This window comes from Platalea leucorodia (genome assembly GCF_965183815.1).
Source record: "Platalea leucorodia genome assembly, chromosome: W".
Lineage (NCBI taxonomy): Eukaryota > Metazoa > Chordata > Aves > Pelecaniformes > Threskiornithidae > Platalea > Platalea leucorodia.
This window is the reverse complement of record NC_138859.1, coordinates 11,477,696-11,503,784: the sequence shown is the minus strand read 5'-3', so window position 1 is coordinate 11,503,784 and position 26,089 is coordinate 11,477,696. Positions and strand designations below refer to the sequence as shown.

At 44.8% G+C, this 26,089-nt stretch overlaps 2 protein-coding genes across 2 annotated transcripts in view; one reads left to right on the top strand and one right to left on the bottom strand.

Moving 5' to 3' along the window:
• Positions 1 to 18,107, top strand: part of LOC309601737 (CD180 antigen-like) — a gene marked incomplete at both ends in the record, with an annotated part of 135,655 nt that extends 117,548 nt beyond the window's left edge. The window contains 3 exon segments of the mRNA XM_082334900.1: positions 16,350 to 16,494; positions 16,497 to 16,515; positions 17,204 to 18,107. Coding sequence (XP_082191026.1) covers positions 16,350 to 16,494; positions 16,497 to 16,515; positions 17,204 to 18,107 — 1,068 coding nt within the window.
• A 3,511-nt stretch (positions 18,108 to 21,618) lies between these two features.
• The window catches only part of LOC309601736 (microtubule-associated serine/threonine-protein kinase 4-like), a gene marked incomplete at both ends in the record, with an annotated part of 118,653 nt that continues 114,182 nt past the window's right edge, over positions 21,619 to 26,089 (bottom strand). Inside the window, 4 exon segments of the mRNA XM_082334899.1 lie at positions 21,619 to 23,650; positions 23,652 to 25,063; positions 25,067 to 25,273; positions 25,277 to 25,488. Coding sequence (XP_082191025.1) covers positions 21,619 to 23,650; positions 23,652 to 25,063; positions 25,067 to 25,273; positions 25,277 to 25,488 — 3,863 coding nt within the window.

The window sequence follows — 26,089 nt, the reverse complement described above, 5'->3', positions numbered from 1 at the left end:
TCATATGCCTGTCTCAGAAGCCTTCGTGATCACCTTCTTTTACTTTAGTGGCAAAGTCACCTCTCTTTTGCAGCTCCTCACCAGGCAAAGAAGGGTGCCTTGAAGACATACTATACTTGCTCTCAAAGAGAGAGAGGTCAGTATAGGCTTCAAACAGTACCTCCTCCTTTCTTCCTGAAGCAGCTCTGAATCTGGGACACACCCTTCTCAAAGTCAATGGAAAATCAGACAGTCCCCAAAGTTAAGGATGTGCTTATATGATTTCCTGATTAGGGCTGGACTGAAAAATATGCTTAGATGCTTTTCTGAGTCAGAGCCAGAAACAATTCCCCCAATCCACCCCTTTTGCTTGAGACTCATCACAGCAGCAGATAGATGACAGTTTTCATTAAATCCTTGATATCAATGTGAGATTCAACACATCCTTAATTACAACACTCTGACTGGCATCTCCACAATATTTCCAAGGAGAATGCAAATTTTTAAGCTCTGCAGGAGCATACCACCCCACAGCAAACAGCTCTGGGACTAGCGCACAGCACAGTGTGAAACACAGGTAAGAAACTGTTCCACATTACAGCAAATACCAGCATGTTTTAATCTTCCTTTAAAACCAGCCAAATGAGAGACGTTCATTTGAAGGAATTAACATAACTAATTAGATTCAAATGCCAAGGCAATCTGTCTGCAATTCTTACCCCAATTTACTAGCTAACAGGTGACTGCTTGTGTTCTGAGCAAGCACAGATTCTTACAGAACGAAAATATGCAATTTTCTGAATATTCTCATGGTAAGCAATCATTTTAAATCTAAAGACAAAGTAGAGCCTTTCTTTAGAAAGATCTGTCTGCCAAACTCTCTGAACATATGCGCTTTTTAAGCGGGCTCAGACAAAATATTTTATATATATCGATCAAGTGACACCAATAGGCTCAGTAAAATCTTCTACCTTTGTTTTTTATGAGCTGAGAATAAAGTTACATTTTGGAGGAAAGGAGAGTAGAAAACCATGGCTACCAATATTTGAATGACAAAAACGTCTGAGTGAATTCCAGATGTCAGCCATGTGTTATGGTTTAATAGTTCAGTTCTGAGTCACAAGCACAAAAACCTGTTATGAAACACATATGCCTGCCCATGTGTGTGCGCACACACACCAGTGTGACCTACTTAAAGAAAAGTCATGTTTTTCGTGCACTTATGAAAGAAAAAAAAAAATTAGTTACCCAGCCGACGGTGAGAGTGCTCATCCTTCCTCCTCCGTCACAGTGCGGGTGTCCCCTGTATCACACCAGGAAGCACGAAAGCCTCAGCAGTCCAGCTGCTGTTGGATATGCTTCAAAAGCTTTTTGGGTAAGATGATGTTTTATACCTTCCAGCTTGGAGGTTTGGTCCATACCATTTCCATAAGTTAGCAGATTCTGACGAAACTGCCAGACAAAAGATAATGGCTGCTGGAGACATCAATTTTTCACTCATCCCTTCCTTCTGGAACTAGAATTGCCCACACCGTGCTCCCATGCGCTGCACTCCCATGTGCTGCAATCAGCCTGCTCAGAACCTGGACCAATTGGTCTCAGGGAATTTGCACAGCAGTGAAATCCATAATGAGTTACGGACACTTTGCCACCCCCAAGAAACTGTACCTGTTTACACCCCCAAACACCTTGTATGTTTTCTTGGCTGATTTCAAATGCACACTTGTATTTGGACACGCATGTGGCAAGTCTATGCACCTACGCAGCCACTCACACGTGCAAACCTGAGCCAGATAGGCCAGTATGTCAAGTGTACATATCAAGGTGCATGGTAACCATGTGCTACACATGTACAAATACACATTTTAATGAAAATTAGGCCTTTAAAGCTATGTTTAAAGAAGCTGTATTAGGACTCCATGAAAGGACAAGTGGGATAGTGGCAACGAATCGTCCCAAGCAGAATTACTTCAAAGGAGGTCACTTTGGTAGGCTCAAGAGGGGAAGAAAGATGAGCAAACTTCAGCGAGGGGAACCACAGCAACGTGCTCCTCAGCAGAGAAGCTGGCTGATATCTGCCTGTTCCTTGGGGTCTCCTGGCTGTACTCCTCAGCTGCTGGAGGATAGTCTTTAGATTAAAGAAAATGAAATTACACTGACGCTGTCTCTGTCATGGTCTTGAAAAGCAAAAGACCGACAGTGCTTGTTAAGTGTGCCAACAATGCACCAGAGGTTTCACTCTGCCCCAGGGGTGCCTGGAAAGAGGACGACCCTCTGCTTGGGAACTCACAGGAGGTTTTTATATTTCTTCTGAAGTTCCCTCCACTTTAAAGTGCAGGCTTGGGGGGTAGGGAAGGAGGGATGCTAAAGCACACTGAAAAAAATCCAAAACAACCACCAAACACATTTACACTCCAGTCTTTGCAAATTAAGATTTCACATGGAAATTTGGACAGGTCCAGTGTTACCAGATCTGGCAATGGCAACCCACTGCCCTATATAGTTGACCCTTATTTATCTTACTGTGGTTTCCACTTAGCCAACTCCCGCGGCAGTGAGGATTTCAGGCTCTGTGTCACTGAGAAGCAGTAGTTGGCTCTCTGCTGTGGCAGGAGTGGGGAGGAACGAGCCCCTGGTGCACCCCAGGCCCTTGCTCAGGAGGGAAACCTCTGCCCACTTGCTCTGCGCACCGGCCATCGCGGCGGCTGCACGCTTGGGGGCAGGCATGCATTGCCAATGACACCTTGTCACAGATATACTGCTTAGCTTCTGCATGCAAATGGACATGCAGCATACAGAGAACACCAGATTCTTGTGACAATGCCAGCACAGCCCTAAACAGCTCGCAATGCAAGCAGCGAGCAAGGCATTTTCAGGTTGCCCTCTTTTAAAGCATTATAAATATTGCATATAAACCTGGCCCTAATTTTGACAACTCCTGGAGAAACTCCTGAAATAAAAGCCTCTCCCTGAGCTGCTTCTGTTTGTAGTAGCTACAGTAGGAAAGCATGCCTGAACGACAGGGGCACAAGGAGCTTGGCTCCTTGGCTTCTCCCGGTAGAAGGCCAGGTCATGCTATGAGGTTCACAGACATACATCACAGGACAACAGCATTCACATGATTTTTTTATCTGCAGTAAGACTCAATGGGAAATAAGGCTGATGGGAGTGAAGCGGAGAGGGCATGAGCAGGCACTGGAGCAGGGAGAAGGCAGCACGTGGAAAAAGACAGAGCTAGTTTAAAAAACTAGATTAAAAAGGACAGAAATGCCACATGAGGGGATCATCACAACTTGGTGAAGGCAGACAGCTGCCCCAGTGGGCTGAGAAGTGTGGGTGTCAGGGGGCCACTTCCCCGAGCATGCACAGGGTGGCCCGCAGGGACAGTGGACATTGGGGGTTTCTTTAGCCACAGCAAAATAAGCCCTCTGGAGAGATGAGGCTGGATGCACACCCCACCAGCCACACCAATGCAGGGTGAAGCTGCTCTGCAACACACCAGCACCCCCTGGGAGCAATTTTGGGGAGGGGGGGTCATTTGTAAGGAGCCTCTTGACAATGCAGCCTGGCAAAATGCGCATCGAGCTCCAGCAGTTTTTGTTGGATTTTTTTTGATAATTATTTTTCATAAAAGCCTACCCGCTTCAGAAATATTGTCATGGAAATAAAATAAAATATGCTGTAGCGTGCTATTCTCTGAAGGCTGCTGCCAAAGCCATGTTAGAATAGCTCCATCTCGTGGAAATCAGCAGCCTAAGTGGGGGCAAACAATAACGAACGGGAAGAAAAGCTGTAGGAAAATGTTGGCACTGTGCTCTTCAGATGCATGTGCCAGCTGTGGCTTTGGTTCCCATCTGCAGGGATTTTGCTAGTCCCTTCCCTCCTGGAGTTTCACTCCAAGCTGCAGGTTTGAATAAAACGAAAAAATCTTTGCACAAAGCCAACAGAAACAGTATATTTTTATCTGACTTTTGACACATAACTGTAATATTTACACGGTTACTGTATGATTGCGCTCAGAGCTCATGGAAAGGTTTGGGGCTTGGGTGGTGGCTTCAAGCTCTGCCACACAGAGCTCCACTTCAGACCATCTCCAAAAGAGACTCCTTTTCTCTCTGTCACTCCCTGCCTCCAGTTAATTTACAGCTGTGTTCTGTACCTTGATCAGCATTTCTTTCTCATCTACATCATCTAGTTTCCCCTTCTCGTTTTGCAGCTTGTTTCAGGAGTATCTGTCTGTACCCCTCTGTGTGTGTGCTCATAAATCAGAGAGAACATCTGTATTGCAGAGCTCAAACACATTCCTGTCTTTGAAAGCGTTTCCAGTTTAGATAAGCAATGTTTTAAATAATGAATATGAAGCAAGTACACAGCATTAAATCCATGGGTTACATTTTAAAATAATAATTACTCCTTCTTTTCTAATGTACAGTTGGATTTATTCTCCTGTGTATCTGTACTCTGAGTTTTACCCTTTACGTTTGATAACAGAGTTTATCTATCTTGCAAGTCTGTCTAATCCATGTCCTGGAGGACAGGGGAGATGAGAAGTGGATTTTAGCATCAAGGACATATCCTTTTGGTTTTGCACTGTTACCACCACGTAGAACCATCTAAGAAAATACAAAATCTTTCAGGCTTAAGAGGTCTGACAAAAATCCCATGACCTGCATAAGACATCAGCAAGCCACCAGTGTAGACTACTGAACACAGATGCAAGAATCTCCTTGGGTGAAACCACTCAGCTGTAAGGTACACAAACATATAAATAATGCTAAGATGATGAATTACCCCTTGGACTTCAGGGGAGCTCTGCATTGCTTTGCCATGCTCAGGGTATCCCAGAGTGCCTTAGCAAACAGCACCTGCTCAGCATGTAGGCATGAGAGCTGGAGGTCACTCCCACGAGATGCCAGCAGAAAGGCACAGCAGTGTACACTGCAGAAATCCCATACCTCTGGCTGCAATGAGGTCCAGGCTGATGGCAGTCTAGAAATGGGACCTAGAAAAGAAAGGCCATGGAAAATGCTATTAACTGAAAATCTAGATACAGTCATGGTTAAAGGAAGGGTCCCCAGAGTAACTGGCCAGATTTTCCTCTGGCAGTGGGTAACCCACTAAATCTGTTACAAACTCCAGCTCCTTCCCCTTCCCTTTGTCCCTTTGTCTCTGAACGAGAACCTCCCCGAGCCCCTGCCTGCTCCGCACTGCTGGGCATCACTCCTCCACGCCAGATAATGCAGCATTTGGTCCAGTAGCAAACCACACATTGCTGTATGTGCTGGTTAGGCAGCTGAAAACCAGAAGAGACAAGTGGTAAAACTAAGTAAAAGGATAATTTGGTAGGCGAATTTCAGAAATCTCATCTGGAAACAGGCATTTCACTTTCTGCCATTGTTCACCCCACCATCCTCCTCCAAAGAGTTATTTCTATTCACGTCTAAAAAAGACCATCTATACAGTACTATTGCCCCTCCCAGCCTGTATCATTTAATCAGGTCAGGCAAACCCTGGCCAGGGCAGGCTTACCGCTCACAAACAGCAGCATATTGAAAGACACTGCTATTTCTGTCACACCAGCACAATGACAACACGTAGGTACTTCAGGAACTGCCTCTGTTTATTAAAATGTAGGGCCAGTGCCCAACCCCTTCTGTTTCTTTAAGACCGACTCTTCTGATATACATCCCATGGAGTGCTGCAGATGGAAAGAAACCTGTCTCTGCCCCGGGCAGCTGTGCTGGTTTTGGCTGGGATAGAGTTCATTTTCTTCATAGTAGCTAGTATGGGGCTATGTTTTGGATTTGTGCTGAAAACAGTGTTGACTGATTGATAATATAGGGATGTTTTCATTATTGCTGAGCAATGCTTACAGAGTCAAGGCCTTTTCTGCTTCTCACACCACCCCACCAGTGAGTAGGCTGGGGGTGCACAAGAAGTTGGGAGGGGACACAACTGGGACAGCTGACCCCAACTGACCAAAGGGATATTCCATACCATATGACATCATGCTCAGCATATAGTGCTGGGAGAAGAAGGAAGGGGGGGATGTTTGGAGTGATGGTGTTTGTCTTCCCAAGTAACCATTATGCATGATGGAGCCCTGCTTTCCTGGAGATGGCTGAACGCCTGCCTGCTGATGGGAAATAGTGAATGAATTCCTTATTTTGCTTTGCTTGTGCACACAACTTTTGCTTTACCTATTAAACTGTTTTTTATCTCAACCCATGAGTTTTCTCACTTTTACTCTTCTGATTCTCTCCCCCATCCCACCAGGAGGGAGTGAGCGAGTCGCTGTGTGGGGCCTAGTTGCTGGCTGGGATTAAACCATGACAGCAGCACAGCTTAAATCAGCATGGCAGCATGACAAACTACAATTCACACAACTACTGGGAACACTTCTTTAAACATGCTTTTGTCTCCACGAGCTGGAAATGATGGCCCTGACCAACAGCCACTGGAGCCGAATGCTCAGCAAAGCAACGCAGTGGAGGGAACAGGGGCTGCAGCTCCAACAGCCCATGGATGCTGTGGAGGATGTTATGCAGAGGAAAGGGTCAATTGTTCTGAATAGTCAAAAACAAAATAAGGAACGAAGTTAAATTAGAGCAAGGAAAATATAACTACACCAAGCAGAAAAAACCTATAATTGACTGCAAGTGTGATTAGGCAATGGGCCCTGGTGCCAGAAGAAGCACTGACTATTGGCCGACACCATCCTGGTGAGACTTCGTCATCATTGCCTGTTGGAGGATGGAGCTTGGCCACGGGAACAAGATGCGCAACTTGCTGGTAACCCCTTCCTTTTGGGGCTAGGGAGATTAGCTGCCCCAGGCCCTCCCCGTTACAGGACAAATAGTGGGGTGGTTGTTCAGCTGCTCCCAGCTGCCCCAAGAGAGCCCAAAACCACCAGGGTAGAGTCTCTTGAGCATTTCACTTTTTAAAAAAATTTATTGCAAAAAGGAAGAGAATGCTATTGCTCGTTTATGGCTTTAATATCAAAGCAATTGATATTTTGGAGGGATAGCAATATGTGAAGAATTAATACAAAGCCAAGCCACAGTGCAAAGCTCTGGTGTGCTTTCTCTGATGGCAATGAAACCTTGCTGAAGACTGTGTTGCTGAGCAAAATCACTTTCAAATGACTAATCACCGATCTGCAGACAGTTACCCCTGGCAATACTGTAGGACATTCATCCAACAATCTTTCAGAGAGCTGAGGAGTAAACCAGGCTGTTTCTGACCTGGGTCTGACAAACTCATCAAGTCTAAAAATTTGGCAAATTGTTCTCTTTGCATGTACCTTTGCAAAGAGGGACTAGGTATTTGGTGCATATAAAAAAAAAAAAATACGTGAAAGCAGGTGTTAGAGTGGGCAGGATTTCTGGAGCAACTATCTGATGGAAGAAGTGACTCAGGGCTCCAGGTCATTGGTATCTACTGAGGCCAGCAGGTGGATGAGGCACAGCTCCAGCAAGGACCGCCATGGGATCACCCTGCACTTGCAGGACAGCTCGCCTCATTTTCACATCGTTAGTCCGGCTGGGTGGTAAGAACTTCCCCTTTCAAAACCATCTGATAGAAACAGCTCATTAGCAGCATCCAACCACAGCTCCCAGCAGCCACACTGAGAACAAAACCCTGAATTTTAGCAGTGAAGTCTGTCTGTTCTCCCCTCAGCAAACCAGATCAATCAAGGATTCAATAAAGGAAATATCGCTGGCAATAAAGGAAAGATCGCTGCGAGGACAGGGACTTCAGAGCCACATGGAAGGAACCAACATTGCCCTGTGGCAAAATATATTTTGGGCATCAATATATTCCCAACTGGAGCTGCATGTTTTTTACCTTGTTACCTCACATGCAGTAGTACCCAGCATAGGATATTACTCGGCAGCTGCATGGATGCTCGTCAGGCAAAGACCATCGGTGCAAAATGGGCAGATAGGAATTTGTTAATATGAATGGGGGAGAAAAAGGAAAGAAACCCAAGAAGTGAATTGGAGCAATCAAAAGCACACAGAGACACATCATTTCAGGTTCCAAGCCATATGGTTGAACACAGCCAAGGTACTCACAACCTACTTTTTTTTTTCCTCGTTATGGCAGTTTTGGGTATTTCTCATTATTCTCACCCACACTGATCAGAGGTGCAGCCTGCTGTGTTTCAGTACTCTCAAAACCCCCAGGTGGAGGAGAGGTGGCTTTCACCTGCCCACACAGTCTCACCAGTGGCCACCCTGCACCAAAGGTTCATGGAAACCCTCTCAGCCAGGACACAGCTTGGGACACTTTCAACCCACCTCGGGCACAGCTATGGTGCCTGGGTCATGTGTCCTCCTTACCAGCATTTCTTACTTTAAATTGGGGGAGAGATTTCTTTCCTCTCTTCCTGGAGCTTTATATACAGCAATTAACGTCACTTAGCAACAGGACTTCCTTTTAAGATGCTCTTTTGTCATTTCAAAGCCTCTGTGCCAAAAGTTCTTTAAATAGCCTGAACACACACCAGCTCCCTCAGTTTGGCCCTTTTTCTTTATCTCTACCCAGTTTCCTCCCATTGCAAGGTTAATATCTGCTGCTAGCCAAAGCAAACCAAACCCAACAAAAATGTGACTCCCGGGGATTGGTCCAGCCTCTCCATGCAAGGGCTGGGAAGCTCCTTTTCCCCGAAACCATGCCAAGCTACACCCAATAGAGACAAGCTGAGGAAAGGAGAAGCTTGGGACGGTTTTAATTCTGATTTTTTTTGCTTGCTAGTCAAGTTGGATTTACTGATGCAACCAGATTTCTCACTTGTCAGTCTAAAATCTAGCGTGAAAGACTTGCACAGCCCAGCTTGTCAGATTCTGTCTGTATCATCGGGAGGGCAAAACAACAGCTTGTTACTAATCATTGAAATCTGCATTTTATGTTGGCTTGATATTACTGTTACAGTCCATGGGGAGCAAGAATACTGGCTATTTTGCCTGCTTAGCAGGGAACAGAGGCTGTATTTTTGAAATAGGAAAAAGTCTTACAGCTGTTTCACAGCGTAACATGGGCCTCCAGCACCGAGATCCTCAAAACATCTTCTGAGTTTTTGAAAAACCACAAGCTATTCAAGGAGGATAACACAACAACAGTAGTTATACAGAAACAGTATCTCCAGGAAGAGCATAGGAGTCATCCCCCTTTGCAGATGAAACACGGATGTACAAGACATCAGTAATTAATCAGTCGCTAATTCCTGTCAGCAATTTCCTTCCCGCATAGCGCCTTTCTCCTAACTATTTTTGGTTTGTGTTTGGTAGGAGGACTTCAAGTGGCTTCGCCATGGCCAACCCCAGCTTCCTGGCTGACGCGCAGAGTGCAGGCTGCAGATGTGGGAGCCAGGAAGCCTGGCATTCCCATGGCCTCTAGCAAGCTGTGATCATTAGCTGAAAGTTTGTTCATCTTGCCTACTAAAAAAATAGTATCAATGTGCCCCCCACCCCCCAAGCCCATGGGTTCCAGGACCTAGCACAGCAGCAGTGCCCCATCTGAGCACCTCTGTTGGCACACGGTACCCATTTGCCACGAATCCTTTTGAAAGCTGCCTCAAATAAAATCCATGTGAGAACAAACCACCCATGGAGAGGGCAGCCAGGGGAGCACTCACTTTATTCATTTGGTATATTTCTATACAAAGTGCTCACGTCGTGTCCCTGGTCACGCTCGCTCTCTTTTTCAAGAGGCATCTAAGTCACTACCTGTGCAGATGGTTTGCTCAAGTCATGGAAATGCCAGATTGAAGTTGCGGTGTGCTTGCAGCATTAACCTTAACCATCAATGCCAGAGGACAGAAGTGGGTGGTTTGGTCCCCTGCCAAGGAGCAGTGGCAAAGCAGAGGAAGAGAAATCCCTGCGGTGGGGGGATGCTGCAGCCCAGCCCCCAGTTGCAAGAAACGTGCACTGGAGGGGCTGGCGCCCAGCTGGGAAGGGCGTCACAGGTGCAGTCCTGCAGCCTCTGTCCCCACCACCCCCAAGGGCAGGTGAAGGGATGTTGCTCATATGCGCAGAGAGTACGGGCTGGAGAGCACATCTGGCTTCTGTCTCCTGCCCTCGTTTAGGGTTTGAAAAGATCAATTGCTGCAGCACAAAGCAGAGGGGTTTCACATAAAGTCTGGTAAATTCTGACATTTTTTATGGCAGCTTTTTCTCCCTGCAGCTGATTTATGCTCTTGCTGCATCATCTTGTTTTATGCTTTTCCTCACAGCACAGGCTGAGTGTGCAGCACCTCCTGCACCCGCAGCAGAGCCCACGCAGGTTTTCCTGCTGGAAAATGCCAGTTTGTGGCAGAACAAGGCAGGTGGTGCTCCCTGGCTGCCATGTCTCCACTTGGGGCATCACGCAGCTGCAGTGGGAGAGCAGTCACAGCCCAAATCCCACTGCCTCAAGGCAAACCCCGGTCCGGGTTCTTAACATCCAGCATTTAAAGCAATCATTTGGGTTTCTCTCTCTTGTTTGTGGTATCAAAGAAAATGCCAAACAAGGAAAATCCTTAAATCTGTGCTTGAAGGAAAAGACTGAAAATTATTTTAATCTTTTGATCTTGTATAGACAAGTATTTTGGAAGCTCTGCTGTATTGGGTTGCCAATCCCTTCTTCTTCTGAGCTATGGAAGACCCAGAGAATGACACGATTCACCTCTTAAATAAGAGAGAATTAACATCTTATAGGAATTTTGAAGGTGCTAAAGTCTGTTTAAAATATATACAACTCATTACTTTTTTTTTTTTTATTATTTCTTGGATTGATCCCCACTTACCCCTACACTCATTACACATTTTTTTCCACAGCCTCCCTGGAAGAGGAGCAATTTCCCAGGTTCATCCCACCTGTGGCACTCCTTAGGGGCCAGGCTTTTTGGAAGTGATGTGCTCAGCGCTCTGACTGGGAGCCCTTCCCGACACAAGGGCCAGGCCGGGCCAGGCCAGATGTAGGGTTAGCTGTGCAGATTTAACACCAGACAGGATATCCCCCTCGACCTGACCAGCCATCCTCCTGCCTGGGAGGAGAGGCTCCTACAGGACCCAGGATCCCACCTTTCTGCAGCGGGGGTGGGTATTGGCATCCCGTGACTTCATCATCATGCCAAAGGCACGCACCGACGATGCCCACATCCGTGCCACTCAGCCAGGCTGAGGAACATACCAGCACTTCACTGTCATGGTCACTGCTAGAACTGACACCGTGTCAGTGGTTTTTAAGTGGGGGGAGGGCCACCATTCGTGGGCATATGCTATGGATGACTCACCTGCATTTTGGTGAGCCTCATGAGCTGTTCCTCCTGTCTAGCTCAGAAATCAGGTTAAAATGGAGAAATTCAGGGGGATGTACAGTCCTTTCCAGGGGACTTTTTTATTGCAGGGGCAGTGCATCTTGTTTGTGGGGTGGCACAGTGCTGGAGCAATTTGTTTGCCCCCCCCCCAGCAGCATTCACCACCTCACGAATGCTCATCAACAAGCACTGTTGCACTAAAGCCAATTATTACCACTGGTGTTCACACATTCTTAAATTTCCCATCAGAGCAGGAAGAGTTTTGGTTAAGTACATAGAAAGTAAAATTATGAACAGAAAAATACTTGTGAGGGGACCCCTGTGGTGTTACAGCCCTCCCTGAATGCAGTGATGGAGAAAGGATCCACCAAGCACTTAGGAACAGCAAACACCATCATTATTATAAAAAGAAAACATGCAGAAAAGGAGCGTGCTCTGTTTAACCAGGGAGGTGAATCAGTCTGCAACATCCCCGGGTGCTGTGGCCATGGTCGCAGAGGGGCTGTAGCCTGGGAAAGCCCTCGCAGCAAAGCCTCCTCCCAGCACGAAACTCCCTCCCATCCGGTGCTGTCTCCTGCTGACTACTGCCATAAACTCTCACCCCTCCCCTTTTGCTTCTTTAGGAGCACAAAGAGCTAAATTAATCAGATAGGCACACATAATGAATAATTCAGACACCTCTAATCATTAGTCATTTTTACTAAGCTCAGCGATTGCTTGTGCACATAGATGAGAAGAGGCACTTCAGTCATCCGATACCAATTTCATAATGAATTCTTCATTACCTAAAATTGAGGCAGGCCCTGGAATTCATTATTTGCATCATAAAGCTTCCCGTTTCCTCAAATACCCCCTCCCCTAAAAAAAAAAATCTCTGGAATTATTTCTACCCTGTTGTCACATGTAAATTCCATGACACATAATAACATACTTGCACTGCAGGAAGAGGCAGGATTAGTTTCAGTTGATATCCCCTCCTAATTTAAGGGACTTTTCTTCCAAAACAACACATTAATCTTAAATTCGAGGTTTCTGGTACATGTGGTTTGAAGAAGCATCTGTGCTGCTAGGGCTCATAGCCTGCCAGAAACAAGACATAGGGTGCAAGTGTGAGTCCAAGCTGCTGCCAGTCAGGAAAGCGCAGCAGGGAGGATGGGGACATGCAGAGCCTTAGCCTTTAAGCATTAGCATGAAAAATGGAAAATAAAAAAGGAGCAAACATCCCAAACAACAAATTCCTCTGAAGTTTTTGCTACCAGCTGCAGGGGGAGCAGGATTTCCAGCAAATGCGGAGCTGGCTGATGCTCTCCAGATGGCGTCTGGATTGCTTGAAGCTTGACTGATTGAGTTACCAGGGCTGCGATCAGCTCCGTGGTTCAACCTGCCCAGTCTTTCCCCATCATGCCGGGGCACATTTGCTGAGTCCAGTATGTTTTCATCATGCCTTTCTCTACTAGGTGATGAAGAAAGAGGGCCAGTTAAACCTGCTGAAAACAAAGTTATCAAGCTAACAACTTAGCCATTTAAAAAAAAAAAGGAAAAAATAGGCAGGTCCAGCTGGCTGGCTAGAGCCAGCACTCAGTGCCGTCCCAGGCAGTGAGGACCAGACACTCCTGTTTTGCTGGCACGGGATCCCCTCCCGCCTGCAGGTGCATGTGCCCATCTTAGAGATGGTTAGAAATATTGTTCCCCTCCAAAAAACTGATCGTTACCTGTAGTCTAAATACAAGAGGAAAATAGTTCATTTTTAGATTGAACTATTTCTTTTCAGCTTTGCGGTTTCAGTCCGAAGCTACTGTTTTGCTCACACTGAGCCTGGGAGGTTCAGTGAGCATGTTTTTCCTTACGATCTGCTTTCTAGCCAGCTCGCCCAGTTTGTCTAACCTTTGCTGCTCTATCTATCTCCCTTTCATTAAGGGAAGGTAGCACAAGATCATCCATTTTAACAACCTGCCTCACTTTGTAATGGCTTATGATTGATACCTTTTGATTTTCACAACAGCCTGCGTTAGCTGCAAAGTGTCTAGTGCTGCAGAGATGATGTGCACAGAGGTGAGTGACAGTTGCTGGTCTCTCTCGAGATACAGGAGCCGCGTACATAGAGGATTGGTCTCTGGTGAATACTTGAATACTTGCCTGCTGATGTCCGACTGTTTTCAATTGACGAGGGTTTTCTCTCAGGAAATCTGAAGGCCTTTATAGGAGAAATAAGGCGGGTGTGTCTTGAGATGTGCTCAGGAACATTGGTCACTGTCCCTCCTCCTCATACCCGCACATCCGTGCACCCTCATGCTCTCTCCTGCTGCTGCCTGGGGACTTTGGGAGCCCATCAAACCAGCACCACGCTTCACCTCCCAGAGAGCTCAAAGGACAATAAAATTTCACAGAGGTGTTTAGCAGATATCAGAGCTAGAAAGAGGACAGATCTAAGGAATTTTGTCTCTTATGCTGTGCTCTCCATACAGGAATTTGTACATGGTGGTGGGATGATGGTGTGACTATTTGCCATTTGGTTGATGTGCAATACCACATGAGAATAGTAAGAAAGTACCAGGGTTTTTCCAGGGGCAGGGGAAAAGGCTGACCCATAAGATTTTTATTTTATTTTATTTTATTTTATTTTATTTTATTTTATTTTATTTTATTGAAGTGGAAGACAAGGAAAAAAAGGCAAGGATTTTGATTCAAGGAAGAAGCACCATGGAAACCCAGTCCCACGCAGCACACAGCTGGGGCCAATAGCAAATTCCTCACTGAATTAAATGTACAAATCCCTGACTGCTCTGAGATGTACAACAGGATCCCCCAGGTGATGGTTGTTCCTCAGTTCCCCATGAGAGCCACTCCATGCCCCGAAGCGTAAGAAGAGAGCTCACTTGCTATTTTATTTGAATGGTAAAACATAGGCACTGTTCTCATTTATAGTGACTGCTAAACATTTTTTATGTCTGAACTGCACATTGTGGCAGTCAACTCCACAGGTTCTTCTTTGCTTATCAGTATTGAAAGCATTGGCTTTTCTAAGTCTATATTTTGCCATTTCTATAGTTACCAGCACTCTACTATTTAGGTGCTTCTAGGCTAGAACCAAGTCCCTGTGCTACAGCCACGTATTATCATGACAGGTACCAGGCTGACTTGCTGTCCCCCACATCATTATGCCAAGTGCCCACATGCAGGGCAGCTCAGCCGTGGGCAGTACTGGCATGTCCTTCCCTGCTGGTGCCGGACCTGGTGCCATCCCCCCTGTGCTGAGCTCCAGCCAGGCCCCAACGTGCCAAGGGGGGAGTGGAACCGCAGAGGAGCCATACTCACAACTCACATGGGGCATTTTGTTGCTGACAGTCCCTTTCTACTGCCTCCCAGCTCCCGCCACACCACTGCCGGCATCTCTCTGCCTCGCCTGCTGGGCTGCACTGCCTGCTCCCCCTGCACTCCCCAGCACCCTTTGGTTACAGGATTTGCGCGTAAAGGAAAGGAAGAAAGCATTCACCGTATCCAGCTTGTGGCTTGCAACAAATACTTCTCTTCCCTCTCCAGCGAGGCTACCAAGTGCCTCCGCTACCTGCCTGCATCTCCTAAGCCACATACAGGCAGAGACGTGGTTTGGTCTGAAACACTCATGGTCCCACGTGGCCAGAAAGACCCAAACCCTGTGAATTGTTCCCCAGGATCCATGCGCATGCACCTCAACAAAACCCTGGCGGGCCGTGTGCTCCCACCCCACAGGGCACACACCTGCATTGTCCCCTGCTCATCACAGACTCTAGGCTCAAGTGCATTTCTCACTGGACATCCCATGGCCTGTGCTTGCTTTCCTCGGGCTAATAGAATAGCTTTGAATCTAATTAAAACATGGAGTGATCTAGGCATGAAGCATGGCTCCAGCTGCTATTTCAGTCAAAAGACTATATGCTTCTCATTAAGTGCTGTAAAGGTCCAAAAGTTTGCAGGGTGTATGTTGTGTCACTGGTGCGGGTAATTTAAATAGCGCTTCTCTTAGCTAGGAGATAGCCATGCACAGGACCCCTGTGGTCAGATTGGCCAACTGTGCAATATGTGTGTTTACTACCTTGCAAGCAGAACGTCTCAGAGCTTCCTGGCAGGATATTGCCAAAGCTGTGGCTCCCACGTGGCCTTGGGGACCCCATCCCTCTCAGGCTGGCCTCATAACCACCCAGGGCAGGCCCTCTCCTTGCCCTTTCTTTGGGAGCAGGGCTGGGCAAGGAGGAGGGTGGCATTGCGCTGGCTGTGCCCACGCTCCTCATCATGGCTCAGCAGTCGGGGCGACTGTGATGCTCTGAGCATTTCCTCTGCCTTGAGCAGCCACAGCAGGCTATTCCAGGGTGGCATTTTCCTGCATGTGATAGTCCCAGGCTCTGGCTGACTTTCATGCCATCACCAGGCAAAGGCAGGTCAGGCATGTTTAATCAACTTCCCTGGTATCCACAGAGTAAACTTCTCTACATAATAGATCAATTTATTTTCACTGAAACTGAAAAGCCTTCATAGAAATTTTGAAGTCTTGGTGTATCAGATATGATCTTTGTCTAGCTTGAGCTAAACATTCACGCCATCCTCTTGCTGTAGAGTGTAACCGCAGTTCAGATCCAATTAATTTGGACATGTTCCTTCTAGAAATATTCCCAGACTGACTCTTTTTCACCTTTTGTCTGCAAGGTTTTCATAAGACTTGTCTTAGAATAAGCTTTGTTACAAGACTCATGAAATTCAGAATTTAAAACTACCTTGTGGGGATTCTTTCTTAGGGATTAATAATTCATCCAGAACAGTAAACAATCCTCATATGTGCTAACTTCGATAAGAAAGTACTACAGATGAGACACATTTCAAATTAGTACAAGAGAGATTCAAGGCATTTGTTTTAAAAACACACTCCACAAAACCCCAGGGCTGTGCACTGCAAGCCTATGCTAAGGTTTCCTAGGGTTCTGGCTGCTATGTTTTTAAATAATTCAAAATTCTGTTTGTTTTTTTAAAGTACCATAGTTTCCTATTTATATTCACAATACATACCTCTTGCAGTTTCATTATATATTTTCCACAGATTACAGTAAATAAAAGCTATAGCTGTGAAGGTTTAGGACTGAGGGAGATTCCTGAAAAACTACCTGTCACAACTGAAATCCTCGACTTCAGCTTCAATGTGCTCCCTTCCCTCCAGAATTCAACCTTCTCTGAGCTGAAGTCTCTCTCTACTTGGACTTAACAAGGTATGGGAGAGCATCCTCACTTTTGCACATCATGTTGGTCAAACCCCCTGCTCCTGCCCAGAGCTGGAGGCTTCTGGAGCACACCAGAGCAGCATCTCCCTGCCTTCACAGGGAAACCACCAGTACACTTGCAGACAACTGGTGAAGTATTTTGCTAAGCAGAGATTGATACGCTTGGGCAATATCTAGTTTTCTCCTCCAGTGACAACCATTTGTGGGACAGTGGGTGAAATATGCATTTTCCAAATATTACTGCTAAGACCAGCAAAGCTGCTAGAGCAATTTTTATTCAGTTTTCTATAAAAATATTGTTCCCTAAAACCTAGGGAAAGACATGTTTGGTCCTTGTAAGTGCCCAACTTTTTCTATAGGAGAAGAGATTTTCATTTTATTAAGCTGGACACTAAAAGACTCATGTCTCCCTAACTTCCGCAAATGCCTCCTCACATCCATCATTTCAGGGCAGGTTTTTCTGCTGTAATACAGCTTCTCACCAGGACCCTGTATTTAAATGTGACCTTATAAATATCAGGCAAGCATCACTGGAAAAGACATACACTTTTATCCTGGTGAAGGCAACTGATCATGAGGGTTTTTTTCAGATATGAAGTGCAGTTTGGGTTATCACATATATCAGGAGAGTTTTACGAGACAGGCCACTGATGCTGGTTTCTGTTGCTTTCTCAAGGTGTCAGATCAACTGGGTGTATGAAGGCGCCTTTCACAACAACAGGCAGCTGAAGACAATTGTGCTGACCGGAAATCTGCTCATGTTTCTGTCTGACACAGCATTTGCTGGCCCTCAGTCCCTGAAGCAGCTTGTCTTAATGCAGACAGGAATAACCAGTATATCCTTTATTCCAATGACAAATCTGGACAGCTTGAATACCCTCATCTTGGGCAGCAACCACATCTCTTCACTGCAGCTCCCTCCCAACTTTCCAACTCAAAACCTCAAATACCTTGACTTTCAAATGAACATAAGAGCAATCACCAGCATTCTGCAGAAGACCAGCAATATAACTCTCATCTTTAAAGGCAACAATATTTTATACATTGAACCTGGAGCTTTCCAGTCCCATTTCTACAGTTTGGACTTTGGGGGTTGCACTGACATCCCTGGAGTCCTTGCAGGGATACAGAACTCCACAGCCCAGACCCTTTGGTTGGGAACATTTCATGGTGTGGAAAAAGAGCCCTACATAAGCCCGAATGTTTCACAAGGCCTCTGTAATATCTCTGTCAAGGATCTCTATCTGCAACTATGGCACTTCAGAAACCTAAATGCTGCCACATTTCAGTGCTTGACCAAGCTCCAAAAGCTGGACCTAACTCAAACCCACATCAGCGCACTGCCCCCTAGCATCAGCACCATGAGCTCGCTAACAGAGTTAGTTCTCAATGTGAACTCCTGTGAGCACCTCTGCAACATCAGTTCTGCCGCCTTCCTCTCCCTCATCCACCTCCATATCAAGGGGAACTTGCAGATCCTGCCGCTGGTCTCTGGCTGTTTGGAGAAACTGACAAAGCTTCAACATCTCGATTTAAGTCACAGTCACATTGAAAGCTTCGACTTCACCAAGCAGAGGTGACTGCTGCTGTCCAAAGCCAGAGACAGCACAGCAGGCAGGGCAGTTAGATCCAGAGTCAATCCTCAACTCTAAGCCATTTCCTTTCCCTGAGCTGCCGGATCCTGCTCTCCCCTCCCCAACACACCCCCTCCCAGTGCACTGATTTTGCAGACTCTCTGCCTTCTGCTGGGTTGCAGCAAGTTGGAAAGGTTGGGGGTGACCTGAGCTTCCCCTCACCTACTGGTTTCAAAGAGAGAGCACAGCAGCAGAAGCGGTTCCATAACACTGCCACACTTGGTTTTGTACAGAGGAAAAAACACAGAGAAAACAATGCAATAGTAAAATGTGAGCAAAAAATAATCCCCCCAGGGCAGACAGTTCCTGGCATGTGCCAACCAGCTGTGCAAAGCTCCTCTACCAGCTACTGGCAGTGGAACAGTAAAGACACATGTATTTTATTAGATGCTGCTCCCCTGCAAGAGATGGAAAGATGAAAATCAGGGGAGCAATAGTTCTGCCCTGTTGCTCCTCCTGCCAAAAGGATTTTTCTTCACCAGAGGCCACTGGATACTAAGGTGCTCTGCTCCATCTCATCACTGCATCTCTTTTATCTTCTATTATGAGAAAAAAAAAAAGAATAAAGGGAGATTTGATGACATTCAAGGGGTAGAGATTTCAAAACTGAAGAAAACATTGCATGCACTTACACATGCTCTAGGAATTTGTTAAAGCTGAGAATTTAGCGTAAATAAAAAAACCAATAAAGATTGGGTATTTTGAGAAGGTACTAAAAACATACTGACCTGTTGTAATGAATGATGATACATTTTTGAAGGAGAGATTGAAATGTCACCTTATAGCCTACTGCTGTTGTTAGCTACCAGTCAGGATGTTGTCTATCATCACCCCGTGCCTCCCTACTGAACAGCAGTGCAGTGGTTCCAGCCACTGCCCGAGACGAGATATTTAGCTATGCAGACCTCCTCCAGACTAGACTACATTTCCTCATGCAAAATCCTTGGCCAGTATGTGCTTGCCTCTGAGTACAGCAGAGATGTGCCTTAAGTTACAGGAGTGAAAGCAGTTCAAGGGAAAATGCTAACACCACAACATTTCATGCTGAATTTTTATTTCAGTGTTATGCAAGTATAAATAATTGTATTCAATATACAACAATTATGACATCCATAAGGAGTTTCTTAGAGAAAATAAGACCTGCAAACACTTTATTGCACAGATCCTAACATTTTTATTTTCTTTTTTTTTTTGTAAGCAAGCTGAGAAATCTACAGCAGGAAGTCTAGAAAGGAACACATCATCAGATCTACAATCACATAGACTGACCAAGTAGCACACAGGTAGGAGGATCTCTAACAGCTCACTGATAAGGTAAACACCAACAAACAGGTACTACATAAACACAAGCTTAAGCACTGTTACACTTCCAAAATGCAAAAAACTTATTTGTCAGAAGTGATAGTGAACTATACAAAATATACATAAAGGTATACTGTAAACAAATAGCTAGATGTGATTTAAAGGAAACTAGGATAGTTTAAAAAATGCAGAAGACTAAACTAGGAAATACCTCCCAGACAGAAATGTTATATCAAAATGCATTAGGGTTCATTTGTAATAACTGCCAAAGCACAGATGAACTGTAAATGTCAAGACCATTTTCTCTTTAAAACCGCTCAAAAAATATTATCCATTGCTCACTAGCTCTTCTGTGAATGCATCAAAGGCAGTATGAATGTTCTAGTGCCACATGAAAAATCAGGAATTTTTTGTGATTTTTACTTTTCCATGACAGGTTTGCTGTAATCCAACTCAACTAACCAGTGTAATAAAGCTTTTCCCAGAGGGAAATGAATTCTGTACACTGTCAGTTGTCATAAAAACCTCCAAGTCAAGTTTACACTGTGCTTTTATGAACAGTTTTCTAGCTTTTGAGACAGAAAGACAATCCATATGCCCCGATGAAACAGGTAGGGGCCTAGCTCTAGTGTGGGTACATAGTGCATATAACAAATAAGCAAAACCACCATTCTATTGATCCCAATCATTTAAAAAAACGCATCTGCAAGGGTATTTTGTAGTGCTCCTGTACACGTTTCAAATTTTACCTTTCATCCTTCAAAACAAACTAAATACCTCCATGCTAAAATGATCAAAGTCTACATGTTCCACAGTATACAAAATTTAAAAAAGGCTTAGCAAAAGTAAAAAGACAGTCACATTCTAGCACCAAATAGCTCCAACAGGTTCCTTTGTTACAAAATGCTTCTTTTATAATTACAGTATTTACTTTCTCTGCATACAAATAAAAAGATTATGTTATGAAATGTATGGAGATACTCAATGTATTTAGAAATGAATTTGAAACCCAGAATTACTTGCTAAAAACAGCAAGTCAAGTCTACAACATAATGCCCCAGCTATGTATTAAAATGTATCAGATGTCCTGAACTTTTTTGAAGATATGACACTGAAACTGCTTTTTTTCCTTTTTACCTTGCTTGTCAAAATAGAAAAAAGCTACAGCTGTATGAAGCTAATTATGCAGACCTATATGCCATGATAATACGTATTCTCTAGATTCATTAAAAAACAGGGATGAACATAATAGTACTGCAAGTTGTGCTTATGCTTGTGCCTCACGCTGTAAGGGCCTGAATTTAAAAAAGCTCAAGGAAACCAAGAGAGGATTGCAGCAGAAACTAAGCACACGGTGTGTGCTTCAGAGTCTCAGCCTTGTCTGAGGTGAAGGTCACAGAACACACTCCTAATAAGACGAGAACCACCATTTCACCAGAGAACATGACTCTTCCTGGGATGCTGTGATAACCAAGCGGTCCTCCCTTAGCTTTAATTACACCTACTCTAAGAGACAAGCTTTGTGCAGTAGGGAGATGTAGTTAGATCTTGTGTTAGATCTGGTGAAGCAGTCAGCCAGGTACAGTACTATCAAAATCTGATTATTAAAAATACATGTAAAAACTCACAATAAGTCACCATATTTATTCTTTCCTAGTATTTTTTTAACCTCTAGCTAGGGTTTTTAGTAAGGAAAAATGTGGCCTATTTTTGTCTTCCCGTCAGACCAATGCTTGTGCATGTCCATGCCAGGTCTGAGTTTTAGTAATTCAGTTTCATATTCAAGTATGGCAAATAAGTGGCAAAGCAACTATCTTAAAAAAGGGGAGCAAACAATGCAATCAGCAGCAAAGTATATATGCTACATTCAAACCCCAAAAACATGACTAGGTATTTACAGAGGAAATCTTTTCTTCAACAGCACTCAGCTGTAAAGATATTTTTGTACAAATACTATATGGTAACAGTTTTACCGGTTACAATTGGGAAGGCATTTTGAAAAAAAGTCCTCTCCCTATATACCCCCTGTCCCCTTTCTTCAGTGACATGAAAGCTTTGCCACACAAAGACACCAAACAGTGCTGGTTTCAAGGCAGTCAAAATATATTGATATTGTTTCAGCTAGTCTCAAAGTCACATCTGCCAGGTCTTACAGTCAACAGGATTTTGTGCGGGGACTGCTCCGCAAAGCTTCCTTTCCTTGCCGCTGCCAAGCTGAGTCTTTGTCATTAGAAAGTGCGTTAGGGCAGTCAGGTGTGATTGCTGACTTAGGTAAATCCTTACCTACATTCTGTTTTCTTGAAGCAGACTGTTGAGTCTGAACGGCATCTTTTCCCTTTACATCCACAGTGTTAACAAAAAAAGACTTTTCTTGATTTCCAGGTTTCCCCCCAAGGTTTGAAGCAGGGTGGTGGGCTTCTACTACAACAGCAGCACTGTGCAAGGTCATCAGTGAAACACTTTTAGTCATTTCTTCCTTACCACTCCCTATGGAAGAGGTGCTTTTCTTAATTAGTTCCTTGCAGCTGGTTGCAGGAAGCTTAGGTGAGCCTACTTTAACCTTTGCTGAAGATGCATCACTCTTCGCTGAAGACAAAACAGATACTTCTTGTCTACATTCAGAGAAATTGGCTGAACACGTCAGCAGCTTTCCTGGTGTTGTAGCCACACAAGAACTCTGCCCACTGGCAGCCAACAAATGTTTTATTGCAATCTGCTTGTTTGCATCTTCTGGCTGTTTTTGATTAACTTGTCCTTTCCCTTTCGAATTTTGAGAGCTTTTGCTACTTACACTTACTTTTTCTGCTCCTTTCCCTCTGACATCACAGTCTGCGAGGCAAAGGGTAGGCTCTACTTTCCCACTGTCGTGTTGAACATAAAGTGCATCAATGCATATTTTTCCTTCAGGTCTTTTGTCTGCAGAGATCATCTGGTTACTAGGGCTTCTGTCTGCCTGTTTGCTCAGCAAGAGACGGTCTTTCACAGTGGAAAACTTTGGAGACATGGTTTGTTTTTCACTGAGGTGAAGTTGCTTTTGATCAGCAGATTCCCCAAAGCCTGCTGGTTCTTGCCTTTGCATTTGCTTAGAACTCTCTGGGCCTGCTGGTACTGGGCCAACAGCAGAGGATTTAGGTTTGGTGTCAGGAGTGATGCTGCTTATTTGGAGGGTGGCTACTGAGCCATGCTCCAAACTCACAGGCCTTTCAGCCTGCACATGTTCATTATTCATTTTTCTCAAAGAGCCTGAAACAAAAGAAAGGGGATCTGGCACATTTTTACTGGCATGTTTCCCATCTTTCCGGAAGCAGGCAGACACCTGAATAATAGTTTCTTTTTCTTTTACAGTTGGAGTGCATGTTTTTTGTGAAAATGTCTGTTTATCCAAGTGCCTAGACTTAGAGGAACTCATATCAGAGACAGGCCTGAGTTTATTACTTCTGCTTTCCGCATAGGTAGCAGCAGGCTTCACATGTTCTTGAATACCTATGTGAACATCTACAGCACAGTTCCTGCTTACAGTCTCTCTCACAGCAGGGGAGCCTGAAACGTTAAGTTGCTGCCGAGGAACTTGGCTGGACTGCTCTCTCTTGGTAGCTTGAAGCCTTATGTCAGTAAGCTGTTTCTGATCTTTCTTTCCTAAATCTTTGGTGTTGTGCTTCTGCACAGAGGAAACTGGTGCAGACTTCTCATTTTCAGGATCACAATCTATTGAGGATTGCATGGGCTGTTTGGATGAAGGAGCTTCACTCTTTGGCTCTGCAATAACTTTCTTAGACTCACTGAGAACTTTCTGCTTGGTTATGTACCTTTCCACAAAATGACTAGCAATGCTGGTGTCACCTTTGCCTGGCTGTTTCAGTGAATCTCTGCCATCTGTAGGTTGTGCCTTGGGGCCAGCTGCCTGCATTTTTCCTTGCATCTGAGGTGGAATGGCAAAATCAGCAGAATTTTTTTCATTGCTTTTGGAGTAACTTGTTGTCAGGACATCTGAGACAGATACCTTCAGAGATGACTCCCTGATCACCTCCACCTTTGCAGGGATAGGCTCACAATTTCTCTGGGCTACTGGCTGTTTGGCAGGCAACTCCTTTTGTATTTGCTTCTCTTTTCCTACAGCTTTTTCAGGAGTGCTTTGGACAGTAGAAAGTTTGGAGTATGTTTGGGTAGTTTTAATGCTGATTAACACAAGACTTTGCTTCCATTGAATTGTCCTTCTGTTTTGAAAGGGAGGTGACTTTCTTTTGAACAGCTTCAATAACAGAACTATTGCTTTTAGCAGCTGGACTAAAAACCTTTTTCTCTGTCAGTACTTCTGCAGCCACAGGGATGACTGGTGGATTTGGAGAATTCTTGCTTGTTTGCAGAACCTGAGGCTCTGATACATTGACTTTGCTAGATTTTGAATAGCTTAACAACTGCTCTTTCCAACAGGCCAGCTCTGCCTGTCCACCACTCCCTTGTGGTGTTGGGGATTTAGGAGATCCCCCATCACTGCTGGTGCTCTGTCCTGGCAGCACACACAAAGGCAGTTCAGTCTTCGAAGCCTGTGGCCCAGAAAGTAAGGCAATGTCTAGTGTGCCTTCTATTGGCTTCAAACAGGAAACAGACCTCCCATCAAGTTTATATTCTGATGGACTTTTTCTGACAGGAGAATCGGTGGAAATAAGGGCTGATTTTTCCACGCCCATTTCTGCTTGGCCATTCAAGGTCTTCAGAGGAACAAAAGAAACCGAGTTAAACTGAGCAGCATGTGCACTGCTGATAAACACTCCACCATCGGTAACTGCAGTGGAGTCCTGCTGTATGTTTATGGGTCTGCCTGTATTAAGTTGAAGGCATTCATGAACATTTGATGTCAGTTTGGGTTTTAGCACTGGACAGATGCTGTCATCTTTTTCTTCAAAGGACATTTTCTTTCTAAGATAATCAATATTTGCAAGGTTAACATCTAATCTTTCAAATTTGACAAATTCTTTTGTTGGTACATTTTTATCTGTGTTTTCTCCCTTTCCACTTAACATCCTGTCAGAGGACTGAGGTAGCACATCTTGCAGTGTACATGGAGGGGAAATTCTTTTGAAGTCATAAGAAATATGACTGAGTTCATTAAGTGGAGGCCCATGACACATTTGTGCATCTAATACAATACAATCATTTGATCTCAAGCTTACATTCTTTTGAAGGGTGTCTTTGAGTATGCCACCAGCTGACTGGGTCTCCAAAGCAAAAATTTTTGTTTCAAACAGATTTGATCTTTCTAATACCTTCTGGAGAGCTTTTTTGTCTCTTTCTTCCAATCTTAAGGTACTGGGATTTTCTGGTTCACTGCTAGGTTTATGTATAGCAACATTTGCTTTTTCAGCAAAATCTTGCTTTTTCATAACTGTCTTGACCTTCAGCTTCTCTCTGTCTAGCTCATCAATGGATTCTTGCCTACCTAATTTTCGGGAGATGGTCCGTTTCAAGCAGCCCTGTTCTGCAGGCCTGACTTGTGTGAGTGATGGCACATCACATACATTCTCCTCCAAGCTCCGAAGAGTTACTTCCCTTTGGGACAATTCTCTATTCACTTCTTCCTGGGTCACTTCCAGACTGTGTTTTCATGAACATAAGTGTTTCTTATCACTGCCATAAGAAGGTGCAAGTTTCTCTTCAGATTGAACTCTCTTTAACAGTGGAGATCTTGGTGGCTCTGCACTCTTTGGCCTAACAATATGCCTTACAATAGTTGGAGGGGAGTGCATTTTGCTAGGAAAAGACTGAGCTATTTTTGTATTTCCAATCAAATGTCCTAACAATGGTGATGGAGATCACTGAGGGGATGTCGGCTGGGGTGTTGGAGAAGGTGTCCGTGCCAGAGGAGAGAGAGGAATGCTGCCAGCTGATTTGCGTCTCCCAGATCTGTATCTTTGCCCACCAATCTTTGGACCCAAGCCATGAAGAGTGCTGGGTCTTATGTGTCCTGAACCAGCTGGAGAATTGTGAGCACTTGAACTAGGGGAGCTACTCTGGGAAGAATTAGAACCTAAACAAACAAACAAACCAAACATAAGATTAGCAAGGTTTTTTGAATCTTGTCTAAATGCTTAGTGAGAGGTAGCGCTTGCGCTGATCCAAAAAGGCATAAGTGCTGTCTGCTCCCAAAATGTTCCAAAATTTGGAAGGTTTTGAGTGACTGGGCTGTAAAACCTGAATCATAGAATAGAATCATAGAATAATTTGGGTTGGAAGGGACCTTTAAAGGTCATCTAGCCCAACCCCCCCCTGCAATGGGCAGGGACATCTTCAACTAGATCAGGGTGCTCAGAGCCCCATCCAACCTGACCTTGAATGTTTCCAGGGATGGGGCATCTACCACCTCTCTGGGCAACCTTTTCCAGTGTTTCACCACTTTCTTCCTTATATCTAGTCTGAATCTACCCTCTTTTAGTTTAAAACCATTACCCCTTGTCCCATCACTACAGGCCCTGCTAAAAAGTCTGTCCCCATCTTTCTTATAAGCCCCCTTTAAGTATTGAAAGGCTGCAATAAGGTCTGCCCGGAGCCTTCTCTTCTCCAGGCTGAACAACCTCAGCTCTCTCAGCCTGTCCTCATAGCAGAGGTGTTCCATCCCTCTGATCATTTTT